Source organism: Sinocyclocheilus grahami, unplaced genomic scaffold (genome assembly GCF_001515645.1).
Source record: "Sinocyclocheilus grahami isolate Dianchi unplaced genomic scaffold, SAMN03320097.WGS_v1.1 scaffold756.1, whole genome shotgun sequence".
Classification (NCBI taxonomy): domain Eukaryota; kingdom Metazoa; phylum Chordata; class Actinopteri; order Cypriniformes; family Cyprinidae; genus Sinocyclocheilus; species Sinocyclocheilus grahami.
In genome coordinates, this window is record NW_015505935.1 from 122,540 (window position 1) to 135,567 (window position 13,028).

The window sequence follows — 13,028 nt, forward strand, 5'->3', positions numbered from 1 at the left end:
TAATAAACAGAAGATTATCGTACGTTGGTGCGGATGCTAATTAGGGCTGCACAATTCATCGAAATTAAATCGCAAAGGCAATAAATCGTGATTAGGCAAAAGCTGCGACTGTCATGTGTATCTTTCAGTGAAGCACAGTTCTGTGATCAGTAGTAAATCTCCATCCGAAGGCCAGAGGGTGCTCTTGTGCTGAAAACACAAATATGCCCCAAAGAAGAAATCCAGGAAATCGCTGCAGCTGAATAAACAGAAGATTTAACTGGTTTCATTGATTCAACGTGACTAATAAACACACGACTACGGCAATATATGGTTTACCTGAGTTCTTATTATTATCATTTTCATCATAATAAAGTATATCTATAATGAAATGCTAATCGACATAGCCTTCATCACTGCTTAGAATACAATGAAATATTGTGTCCCTTAATTATTCTGTTTAAGAAGCCACATCATCTCACAGAAGGATTTATTTCAAACACTCGACTGACGTTATGAAGTGAGTTTGGAGTAGAAACATGTTTTTAAATGGTATTTTCACGTGCTCTCAGATGGAGCAGCATTTATTACACAGAGCTGTAGTTCACTGAGAAGTTATGCAAACAGCTGTCGTTATCTCGAATGATTTCGTCGATTTTATCATCCTACGATTATATCGTCTGCGATTATGAACACGATTTTGCATAGCTTGTCAGAGAACTATGGCTCTGTGTAGTAAATTTACTACTAATCACAGAACCAGCTTTACTGACAAAATGTGCATGACAATCACGATTAATCGCGTTCGATTAATCATGCAGCCCTAATGCTAATTCTTTAGTGTTCTTTGTGTGAATGGGCCTTTATTTGCTGTTGAATTTAATTATGTCTCAGTATTGTCTTTGGTCCGTACAACCCAAAAAGGCTAATTCAGAATCTAACCATAAGGCAAAGGCGCACTGTCCAGGAAACAGCCTTTATTTTTCGTGCGCTGGCCACGTGTCTCATTCCTTTAATCTTGAGGGGCCTGAATCGCCTAAATCTCACTGAAAACTTGGCGCTTTCCCATGGCTATCACGTCTACCTTTTGAACGCAAGTTGAAAATGTCATTTCCTTACCTGTGAAATGAAATCCCTCTACCCTTTTATAATCTCTTCCTCATTGGTTTCCCTTTCAGCGGTCGTCTGGGCCCCCTCATCACGAGCCCCCCAAGGAGTGAATGACGCTCCCCCCATCCCTTCCCGCACCCTGACGAGGATGACAATGGAAGAGATGAAGAATGAAGCAGACGCGACCTCGATGGTATCCATGACGCTCTACGCCGTGATGTACCCTGTCTTCAATGAGGTACGGTGGTCAGTCCCTGGTTCAGTTATGGTTGTGTTGACACAGACTGAAGTTCAGATGCAAATGATGCACACCCACATGCTCTGAGGTAGTCACACTGCTCTCTGGTGAAGACTGAGATGACGAGTTCTGGTTGCCATAACATTATTTTATCAGACAATGATAAAATTTTATCAGATTATGATTCTGTTATTTAGTTGTTATCTGGCTGGCCTAGCCTACATCTCTGAATATTTTTTTAATTAAAATTTTTTTTTTTAAATATAAATGTCTCTTTCATTTTTAGAACCTAATTTAAGAACCAACATAAGATGAGAATTCAAGTGTAATTCACTTGAATGTAGCTTCACGATGATATGAGAATTGCATCAGCATTGGGAAGTTTAATAACTAAAAGAAGGAACTTTGCTTACTTGGCCTTGTAAAAACGAAAAAAAAAAATATATATTTTTTTTTGCATTGTTGTAGACACAAGCGAAATTAGGCAATAATAAAATTATCTCCTCTAAAGTGACTAATTTATTCAGGAAATAGTTTCATTAGTACAGTTCTTTTAATTTATTGAGAGGTTAAAAAAGATTCTCGGTAGTGTTCTGTAAAGTTCCTGTGTGACATTTTGCCTTTTTTTTTTGTAGCTAAATAATTGTTTTAAATTAAATATAAAAAATTACATGTAGCTGGTTTTTTAAATATTTTTTGATAATATAAGATGTGATGTTTAAGCTTTTGTTGTAGTTGTATGACTGACTGAGATAATTAGGCCTACAAAATTATTGTATTTCAATGAATTAGCTGCTTTGTTTTGTAACTTCACATATATTTGGTGGTATCACTTTTTTCTTTTAGGTTTATATTATTTTGTGTCCAAGTTTTAAGAAATGCACTTATTTTTAAAATATAATCTGTAATATTTATATTTCGCTATTAGATTGTTACACAACTTTTCAAAAATGTAGGGTTGGTAAGATTTTTTTGTGTTTTTCAAGAAGCCTTTTAATGCTCACCAAGGCTGCATTTGTTGGATTAAAAATAAAGTAAAAACAGTAATATTGAGAAATATTATTACAATGTGAAATAACGTTTTTCCATTGTAATATATTTTCAAATGTAATTTATTCGTGTGATATAAAGCTGAATTTTACGCATCATAACTCCAGTCTTCAGTGTCACATGATCCTTCACAAATCATTCTAATATACTGATTTGCTGCTCAAGAAACATTTTATTTTAAAATCTTTTGTAACATTACTAATCTTCATACTCGCATATGATGAGCACGGTTAACACAGCCTTCATGTGCTTCTATGGATTCATTTGTTTAATTAGAGGCAAAATCTACACCTACAACCAACTATATTTTCATTTTAATGTGGTGATAATGACTGTGTATAATGTGTGCAACACTAAAAGCAAACAGCCTGCTTTATCTTGCAGTAAATTAAAATGGCTTTTGTGTGTGTCACAGCTGGAGAGAGTAAACCTGTCTGCGGCACAGACTCTGAGAGCAGCTTTCATAAAGGTGAGTAAATATGACGGGATTCAGTCATTATCATTTCTTCATCTTGATTTTTTTTTTAATCACCTTCAGTCCATCCGAATTTCATCTACATCAAGTAGAAATCGAAATAGATCCCATTTACTTGTGCTTGATTCGTCAGTGCATGTTATTCCGAAGAAAGAATATGTATTCATAATCTTTTATCATAATGTAGTAACATTCTCCACCTCTAAAGCGACTTTCCTTTTCTGCAGATGTCACCAGGGCCTCGAAAATAATATTAGTCAGTATATAGGCAGTGGTTTTTGTTTTCTTTGCCCTCTTGGAAGAAGAGTTCTAAAGGCAAAAACTAAAGGTGGAATCTAAACTGCAAAGGAGGGTCTTTTGTTAATTGCATTTGATTGACATATTTTTAAAGCATTCGCATATGACGGCTAATTTTACATTTCATATTCAGCAACTTGGCCTATCCTGATGCACATGATCATAACAGAGGCCATTTGCACATAAAGATGACATTTTAAACATACGGTAACAAAAATCAAGCGTAGCGTCAGTTCTGGCAGGTCACGTTAGTCAAGCTCACATCAGCTGACTCACAGCTGATCCCCATCAACCTATGGGAATACGACACCCATCTAAGTATTCATATATAAGGTCCTGCAGTAGTATCAGCAGTTTTTGCATTGCTCAATAGCTAATTACCCTCCTCCATCCCCAACTCCTCCTCTGTCAGTCAGGATTCAGCCTTCTGATTCTCCTTTGAATCAGACTAATTCTAAAATGTGTACATAGCATTATTGAACTTAACGATATCTGCAATACATTTATGTTGGTTCTGTTCTGTTTACCCTGGGGGGGTTATCGCTGCTCTCCCTGCTCTCATCCATGCTAGGCTGCATAGATGCGCAGGGAGTTCTTGCCCAGATACCGGCAATCCAAACTGTATGCTAATTGTCAATCATCTTTGACGATAGTGGTCCTGACAGAACAGCCATTTTAATTATAAGGACCAGAGAAAGTTAGTTAGGAGTAACTGTTTTTGGTTGATCATGAAAACCTTGACTAACATTATAAGTGGAGAAAAAGGATGCTACAAAAGTGCAGTTTCAGTTTTGATTCAGAGTCTTCTGGGTTTTTCTTTTCTCCATCTTTCCTGAAATATCTCACTTACCATGAGATTTCAGCAAGAAAATTATAGTTTTTCCACGTTCTTGCTGTCTCAGCAGCCCCATTTCCGCTCATGGCTTTGTAATACTGTTGTGTAACAGTCATATAAATCATAATTTTAGAATCGAAATGAAAGCACTTTGACATTTTCATTGATCTTTTCCTAATGGTAGTAATATACATACAATATTGATTAAAAGTCAATATATAATAAAATGAAATGATGTCTCAAGCGTGAAGATATGAGAATTTTTATGTCGTTTTCATAATTCAGCACATTTCTAAAATGAATAAATTTTTAAAATATCAGAAATGCTGTAAGCTTTATTTGTGGTTGCGTTGGACTGACTTGTGCTCTTGATTTGTTGACGTCAGGCAGAGAAGGAGAACCCAGGACTGACTCAGGATATTATCATGAAGATTCTGGAGAAGAAGAACGTGGAGATCAACTTCACCGAGTCTTTATTACGCATGGCTGCCGACGATGTTGAGGGTGTGTATGATTTTCCATGTTTTTGTAGAGCAGAGGAACGTTGTGTATGGTTTGCAATGCAAAGTGTTGTTACCCATGCAGCCTCGCGCCTCTAGGGGGAGCTGTTTCCTCATGAATTAAACCCCAGTAATAACAATAATGTATTTTCCCTCATAATTTAATTCTGTGCTTTTTGCAAGTGTTTTTGACACGTTCAGATTTATACCGCTAATGAATGCGCAGACACGCACCGGGTTTCCGGGTAATGCTCGTTTGTGTTTATTTGAAATGTAAAGAATAATAAATGTACTTCCAAATTGAATCCAAGCCCATTGTAAAATCCTCGCTTTGCTCTTCCTACTGTAATCTATCCTTGTATACGCTCAGTTGCCTGACTGTGTTTTACAGAATAATATAGAAGTTTCTGTACTTTTGTTCAATGGAACGTATTGCGGTTTTTCAGATGGTTGTCTTGTCAATCACGATTGGCCATTAAAAGTAGTCAAGTATCATTATGTCTAAGTGCATCACATTTTAATGACAGGTTATTAGAGGCAAGTCATCTGTTGTTGCCGTGGTGACTGAGCGTTTCCTGTGGGTGTGTTCTTTGTGTGCAGAGTACATGATTGACAGGCCTGAGCGGGAGTTCCAGGACCTGAATGAAAGAGCTCGCGCTCTGAAACAGATCCTCAGCAAAATCCCTGATGAAATCAACGACCGAGTCCGTTTCCTGCAGACAATCAAGTGAGAACGTTATTATGCCCCACAATCACACACGAATACTAACCAAAAATTCCCCTTTTGCATTATGGCTTGCGTTTCATTACGTCAGTTTTTACGTGTGCACTTGCCCTGACCGAGTTTCTTTGTGAAGTATATATTTAATATTTGAAGAAACGTCTGGTTTTTATTTCACCCCCTAACCAAAAGAAAAATAGGTAATGAAGCCTTGCAGTAGGATTTTGTATTCATTTTTCTTCTTTTTAAAAAAAAATATTTTTGGGATGAAATTTCACTTTTTTTTTTTTTTTTTTTTTGCCTTAATATTGTGAAATGTTATTGCAATTTTAAAAACTATAAAGATAAGATATTTTAAAATGTAATTTATTCCTGTGATTTATTCAAAGCTGAATTTTCAGCATCATTACTCCAGTCTTCAGTGTCACATGATCCTCCAGAAATCATTCTAATTTACTTATTTGCGGCTCAAGCAACATTTCTTGGTTAAAACCAGTTGTGCTGCTTCATATTTTTGTGGAAACTGATCAATTTTTTCCAGGATTCTTTGATGAATAGATACAGTAGATCTGCATTTATAAAATAGAACTGCAGTAACATTATAAAGGTCACACTTTTGACAATTTAATGCATCTTTAAATCTTACTGACCACAAACTTTTGAACAATAGTGCATATTATCGTTACACAACTTTAAAAGTTAGAATCATTTTAGAGCAGAGGCAAAAATGATAATAGTTTATGAACTCATAATTTGTGTACTTTTTAGTCCTTCCATCTTTTGGAAATTATTTCACCCACACACAGAACATTTTGGCAATTTTCTGCTCATTTTGAATTAAGTGTTAACCTAAACCAACTCTTTGCCTGAAGAACCCTGACATTTCACTGCATAACATTTGTACTTTCATTTGTAAAATTAATCTAATTTGTATTCCTTCCCTCTCTGCCTTTGTTCCAGGGCAATAAACGTGTTTGCCAGTGCCAACCGGCTCATCCACCAAACCAACTTGATACTGCAGACCTTCAAAACGGTTGCGTAGGAGTCATAGAAGTGTATTTTTTTAAAAATAACCTTTATATGAACAATGTAAAAAAAAAAAAATCCTTTGGACTGTAATTTATGATTCTTGTCTCCTGGCGGTAACACTTAAGGCTGGATGGCTTCTATTATGGTTTCTAACCCCATCTAAATCTAATCTTCTTCATGAGCTGGAGCGACCGTCCAGCGTTTCTCATATCCTGCGCTTTACAGTCACGCTATCGCTGTGGAGACACTCTCGCTTGCTTTGTCCCTTGTGTTTTCGTTCTGTCCGGTCAGTCCAAGAGAAAGCCAAATGCCTGGGGGGGCCTTAACGGGACGGGACACGGGGCGTCCAGAAGTGCTTGTAAATGCTGGGGTTTAGCTGTCTCCTCTGATGCTTTGAACTCGAATGAGAGATGTATATTTAATAGAGATTTGGTAACAGAATTGTTCAAATAAACACCGCACATGTCAAACTCAAGTTTTGGGGGGTTTTACTTAATTTTTTGTCCCCATTTCAGCTTGAAGATATGCTAAGGTAAGCATCACTATTACTGTTGCTCATACTTAGGGTTAAGGATTTTTTAAAATCCCTAACCTCATGTATTAAACTTTGGTTGCACTTTGGAAGTAATTGATACTTCGGTTGGGGTTTTTGCCTAGTGGATTATAAATCGGATGGAAAAAAACCCATAGATATACTGACTTTGAAGAAGGGACATATGCATGCACAAAAATGAGTTATGTTTTTGTCTTTTACGGAAATGAAACCTTAACCCATTTTAGAGTTTTTACCTAAAGAAACTTAAAAGCCTTATATAGGTTTGTAAATTGCTGTTTTATAGTATTTTAAGGTGTTACTCGCCTTGGAAAAAAAACAATTTTCTGGACCCGGCTGCTTAATTTTTTGATAAGTTGATAATCACTGTATCTGTCACAATGCATTTTGGTATTGCCTTTCCCACAATGAATTTTGCATCTGGAGTGCCTGTAATGTTTTGAAATGCTGCCTGAATAGTAAGTCATCATATGATGTCTTTCTAAGCAAAGAAATTAGACAATTTATTTTAAGATTAAATCTATCATTTCAGGACTGAGTTAATCGAGGATCCATAGACTTGTGTGTTTTCTGTGATCCAATTTAAACTTAAATAAGATCCAAGCTTCACTATAACAATCGCAAATTGTCCAAAGTGTGTGAAGCTGCTGCTAGGGATTTGGAACTTTTGCTTTACCTGTAACTATACTTTTCTTAGCCTTTCGTATGTGTGTTGGGTGTATTGTGCTCTTGTCTCTAACATGCTTTTCTCCAGTGTCAGTGTGAAAGGAGGAATGTCTGGACTCTGGGCATACACCGTCCTCTCTCGCATCCTGGTTGCCATGAGACATACCTGAGGCTTTGAAGGAGTACTGGTAATGAAAGGATAATATGTGTAGGCTTTGACATTGCTGACAGTTCCTTCTTACTGTCTGGACTTACTTCTACTCATGCCTGGCTTACTTTGTCCATCTCATTGAAGTGCTCTTCTTACTCCAGGTGCATGAAGTTGAGATTCACAGCAATGCAGAAATCGGCAATGACTGGGTTTTGGAGGCATTGGATGATAGCTAGGCTGTTTTAGACCAGTTTTGTATTTTATTTTTTAGCATATAAGTAAAGGTTTTTCAACATTTGTGTGCATACAGCCACTTAATTTGATTGGACTTGGTTAGGTAGGTGCTTTAAAGTTTTCTTGCCACCCAACATGTTGCCTTCCCTCTGTTTTATATTTGCTGTAAAACTGAAAAAACACCTTTTGTTTACATTTTCATTAATGCATTGGATGAACGCTTTTATCCAAGTCATTTTGAATTGCATTCAGCCTTGGAACTGAACCTATGACCCTTAGATGTTACTGTTTGAATTGCATGAGCACATTAGAAGGCGTTTCAAAAGCTGTTTACAGTATATTTCAAGTGCCACAAACCAGTTCGCTTATGATTGGATTACTGAGGAAGTCATAAACAGTCTTTTGGGAACTTGTTAGGAAATTATGGGTTCCTTTTTGTAAGTTCTTCAGAAAACGGCATTATTTGAAAGCATGCCTGGATGTCCTACTTTTAAAAATACAGTTTCCAAAAGAGGGGTTTCGTAGCAGTTTAATAGAAGAATAATTTTGGGTTCACCAAAGAACCTTTCAGTGAACAGTTCTTAAAGGAACCATTTTAATAATCTGAAGAATTTTTTTCCACTATAAGAAAACACCTGAATGGTCCTTCAAGTTGTTTTTATGTTTATAGTGTTTCTTCTTTTCCTTTATGATCTCAACACCTTGAGAACTTTGCCTTAGAGATTCTCCAATACTTGCACAGTTCTGAAATATGAACGTCTGTAGACATCTGTGTGAATATACTATAGATGTACCCATTATATGCTTTTAGTCTCCTGCAGTGTGGAGCAGTTTTGTCGTTCCTCTTGAGGTCCTTTCCTCTGTAGCCAGACTGCAGTGCATCAGGATCATGCCTTATTCACACTATGTCCTACTGCTTCTCCTCAGGTGTTCTCCCTATTGCTGTAATGCATAATGCATGTTCTCCCCGTATGAACTCTAGGCCTCGTGTCCCAAAGCAACCTCTTCCTTCTCCAGTGCACTTTGATTGACAGCTGTTACGGACCGAAACCATGGAGACCGTGAGTGTTTGGAATGTCTGCTGACTGCAGAGGACCTTGTGAACATGCAAAGGCTTTTCTCGTGAGAGGGAATATTTTAACATGAGCGGCAGGGCTTTTGAAGTCCAGTTTGATAGAGCATGTTTGAGTTTTAAAGCTCTCCGTTCCAGCTCAGAATGCATTAGGTGGCTTTTTTAGGTGACGTCTGATCTCAGTGTTTACCGAGTCTTGTTTCTGCCGTGGTGTGTGAAACTGTAAACTTATGTTTTGGCACTGAAGTGTTGAATATCATTTTTGATAAAAGCATTGAAGAGTTTGAGTTTCCACCAATCTCTAAATAAATAGCACAAGGTCGTAAAGTAGATTAGAGTCAGAAAAAGCTTCCTAATTGACTTTTTTGGACAATTATTTTTATTTTTTTAAATTCGTAATAATAATAATAAATAGTAATACATTTTCATCAAGGCGATGGTTTTGTACAATATACCAGGGGTCTTTAACAAGGTTAAAAATAAGTTAACTTCAACCTAAACGGAAGTTCATGAAAAGTGTAATTGTTCCTCCCGCAATAAAAACAACAAAAAAACATAATAAATAATATGCACAAATAATAATGAAAGTGATTGTTTTATTGGCTTTGCAAGCATCATAAAGTGTATACATTACTAATAAACAAAAGCGTGCACATTGATTTTATTATTGGATTTTTTATTAATTCAATTAGATCTTTTTTTTGTTTTCATACAAGTCAAATTTATCAGTAATATATTTTGAATAAGGCAATTGTTTTGTACAATTTACCTTGAGTTTTTGAGTTTCCACCAATCTCTAAATAAATAGCACAAGGTCGTAAAGTAGATTAGAGTCAGAAAAAGCTTCCTAATTGACTTTTTTGGACAATTTATTATAATTTTTTTTTAATTCGTAATAATAATAATAAATAGTAATACATTTTCATCAAGGCGATGTTTTTGTACAATATACCAGGGGTCTTTAACAAGGTTAAAAATAAGTTAACTTCAACCTAAACTGAAGTTCATGAAAAGTGTAATTGTTCCTCCCGCAATAAAAACAACAAAAAAACATAAATAATATGCACAAATAATAATGAAAGTGATTGTTTTATTGGCTTTGCAAGCATCATAAAGTGTATACATTACTAATAAACAAAAGCGTGCACATTGATTTTATTATTGGATTTTTTATTAATTCAATTAGATCTTTTTTTGTTTTCATACAAGTCAAATTTATCAGTAATATATTTTGAATAAGGCAATTGTTTTGTACAATTTACCTTGAGTTTTTAGTATATGGTCATCAGCAGTTATTGTTTGATCTCAAACTGATTTTTGTGAGAAAAACATGCATTAAAAGTTAATAATCAGAAATGTGTATTTTAGTGACTTTGTAAGAATTGTAAAGCATAATGCATTAATACAGTGCATTTTTATTAAATGTAAACCTAAGCAAAATTTCAGCTAAATGTTTCATTTTTATTATGCACCAGTAATAATCAAACGTTATGATTTTAATGGCATAGCAAGTATTTTAAAATGTGTAAATACATTAATATGGTACTAACTCATTTTATTACAGGCCACACTTTTATGCAATATGTAACAGTCCTGTCCTGTGTCTCAGTCCACAAAGAGTACAGACCCCTAAATAACGTTTGAAGTCGATTTTTGTTTGTTTTGTAGATTCATGGGATTTGTTTTAGGTGGTCACTTTTTTCATTACTCCTTGCTTTTAAACAGGAAAACCAAGTTTTCTCACCATCAAATACTGCTGCTCCACAGTGGAACTTGATGGTTATTTGGAGTTTGACTGTATTCCAGGTAAACTCCAACACAACATATTTCAACCTGCATATCACTGAGAAGTTCCTGTTTTCTTTCATACAGAGGTAATGCAGGTAATGAACATCACTTATGCGGATGGGGAGTTTGAAGGATGCTGGATCTCGCATCGCCGCTGTTCTCCACTTCCTGCATCACAATTAATATGCAAATCAGTGGTGTTTTACTCGAGACGATCAAGTAGATGCCTCATTGGCCTTTTTTTTCTCTTTTATGTCTTTAATGTCACCCAATGAGTTTCAACAGGGCAATTAGGAGTTTTAACGCCTCACTAATATGAAAGATCATGTTCGCGCTCTTGCTCCCGTATAAGCGCTCATACATGAATTATATAAGAAGCGCTCGTTTTTCCAGCAGGCTTCCACCTTGTCACTCATCCGGTGCTTTTCGTGATGAAGGCCCTCGAGCGATTGCTCACTTCAGTGTGTCGGTAGCTGTCTGTCAGCACTTCTCTTTGCCTCTCGATTCGGCCTTGTCATCGTATTTCAACCTGCATATCACTGAGAAGTTCCTGTTTTCTTTCATACAGAGGTAATGCAGGTAATGAACACATCACTTATGCGGATGGGGAGTTTGAAGGATGCTGGATCTCGCATCGCCGCTGGTCTCCACTTCCTGCATCACAATTAATATGCAAATCAGTGGTGTTTTACTCGAGACGATCAAGTAGATGCCTCATTGGCCTTTTTTTTCTCTTTTATGTCTTTAATGTCACCCAATGAGTTTCAACAGGGCAATTAGGAGTTTTAACGCCTCACTAATATGAAAGATCATGTTCGCGCTCTTGCTCCCGTATAAGCGCTCATACATGAATTATATAAGAAGCGCTCGTTTTTCCAGCAGGCTTCCACCTTGTCACTCATCCGGTGCTTTTCGTGATGAAGGCCCTCGAGCGATTGCTCACTTCAGTGTGTCGGTAGCTGTCTGTCAGCACTTCTCTTTGCCTCTCGATTCGGCCTTGTCATCAAAGGTGCGCTTGGGATATCACCTCCCATCTTCAGCCAACATGTAGATGAGTTGTTGACTCCTTTTTACTTTCTTTTTCAAATTTCGTTTAATATCAGACCTTTCCCAGTCCACGGAAAGCACGGCCCGAGGCATATACTTGCGCAACTTGCCAGGGAGAAGCATTTTCTGTGGGGGTTTCTGTAGATGTTATTGACAGACACGCACAGCTAGAAGTCGACGGTGAGTATTTCGGGCCTGTAGCCTGAAGCCAGGATGCAAACGCTCTGATGCAGGCTGTTATTGTTATTTGTCATCGTTACGCTAAGGGGCCGTAACTCGGAGCTTGATATGAGCCTCACAGCGTGAAGAAGGCAATGTGCGTTCGTTTCTGCGTGTGTGGGTACCTTTGCCCTGGCAGATAGCGAGAGGAATGACGGAAAGAATGGAATTTGAAGCAAACAAGACAAACAAACCCAAGAGAACGCAATGAAACATGAAAAAGACTGGTTAATTGAAAATTGTAGGGTGCTTTATCTCTGTAGCTGTGGGCGGGATCCTTTTTGAAGTCTCACCTCCTTGGGGAATCGTCTAGTGTTCGGGATTAGACACGCGGCACGACTCAGTGTGTCTCTCTCTCTCTGTGTGTGTGTGTGCGCAGTCCCAATCCTGTTGGCACTCTGGCCTGATAGATGCTATTTCCCATAATCCCTCAGTAGCTCTTTGAGTTAGATTTTCTTCAGTTTGGAGTGCTTTGTTTGTTATGTGCACGTCCTAATTTCACTATATAACATCAATCTGATACTCATCAAGAGCCAGTGCATTTCTGAGCTCTAGGTCAGTGCTTCAGGATGCAGATTTTACATTGGATATCCAATACAGTGGTAAACAATGTCAGTTTATATAACTTGAAAGGTTAAAAATGTATTAGTATACATAGAAATTAAGATTCATGAATGCTGTATAAATATTCTTCTTTAATGCTAACAAATTGAACTGCATTGTAAATTGTTACCAATAAAACGACATTTCTATGTTAATTAATATTCGTATAATTATTCATATTCATAAGTAAGTACACTTCGCAATTGGTGATTAAGTGCATGCTTAGTTGCATACAAAATATTAAAAGCTTAAGAATAGCCTTATTGAATTAACGTTTAAACAAACAAAAAAAAGTTTCTCAAGCTATATATATATATATATATATATATATATATATATATATATAATATGAGTGCACAAGACGTCTGTTTTTGTACATTTAGGAATTTCACTTTGAAAACTATACAGCACAAAAGATGTTGCGGTCAGCATGGATTTTATTAGCTTCCACAAAATGACTG

General features: G+C 36.6%; 1 protein-coding gene across 1 annotated transcript; it reads left to right on the top strand.

The window, feature by feature from the left end:
- Positions 1 to 1,128: 1,128 nt before the first annotated feature.
- Positions 1,129 to 7,840, top strand: LOC107561067 (programmed cell death protein 10-A-like). The gene is made up of 9 exons (XM_016245409.1): positions 1,129 to 1,327; positions 2,793 to 2,846; positions 4,371 to 4,488; positions 5,085 to 5,211; positions 6,166 to 6,243; positions 6,417 to 6,666; positions 6,750 to 6,766; positions 7,542 to 7,602; positions 7,766 to 7,840. Exons 1-9 carry the CDS (start codon positions 1,238 to 1,240, stop codon positions 7,838 to 7,840), a joined length of 870 nt encoding a protein of 289 aa, XP_016100895.1. The 5' UTR covers positions 1,129 to 1,237.
- The last annotated feature ends 5,188 nt before the right edge of the window (positions 7,841 to 13,028 follow it).

What these genes read in the sequence shown, in the direction of transcription:
- LOC107561067 (XM_016245409.1), top strand. Translation starts at nt 1,238, where the DNA reads ATGACAATGGAAGAGATGAAGAATGAAGCAGACGCGACCTCGATGGTA. An exon ending in GGCTGCCGACGATGTTGAGG is followed by an intron (nt 4,489 to 5,084) that starts GTGTGTATGATT and finishes CTTTGTGTGCAG; the next exon opens with AGTACATGATTGACAGGCCT. An exon ending in CCGTCCTCTCTCGCATCCTG is followed by an intron (nt 7,603 to 7,765) that starts GTTGCCATGAGA and finishes TTCTTACTCCAG; the next exon opens with GTGCATGAAGTTGAGATTCA.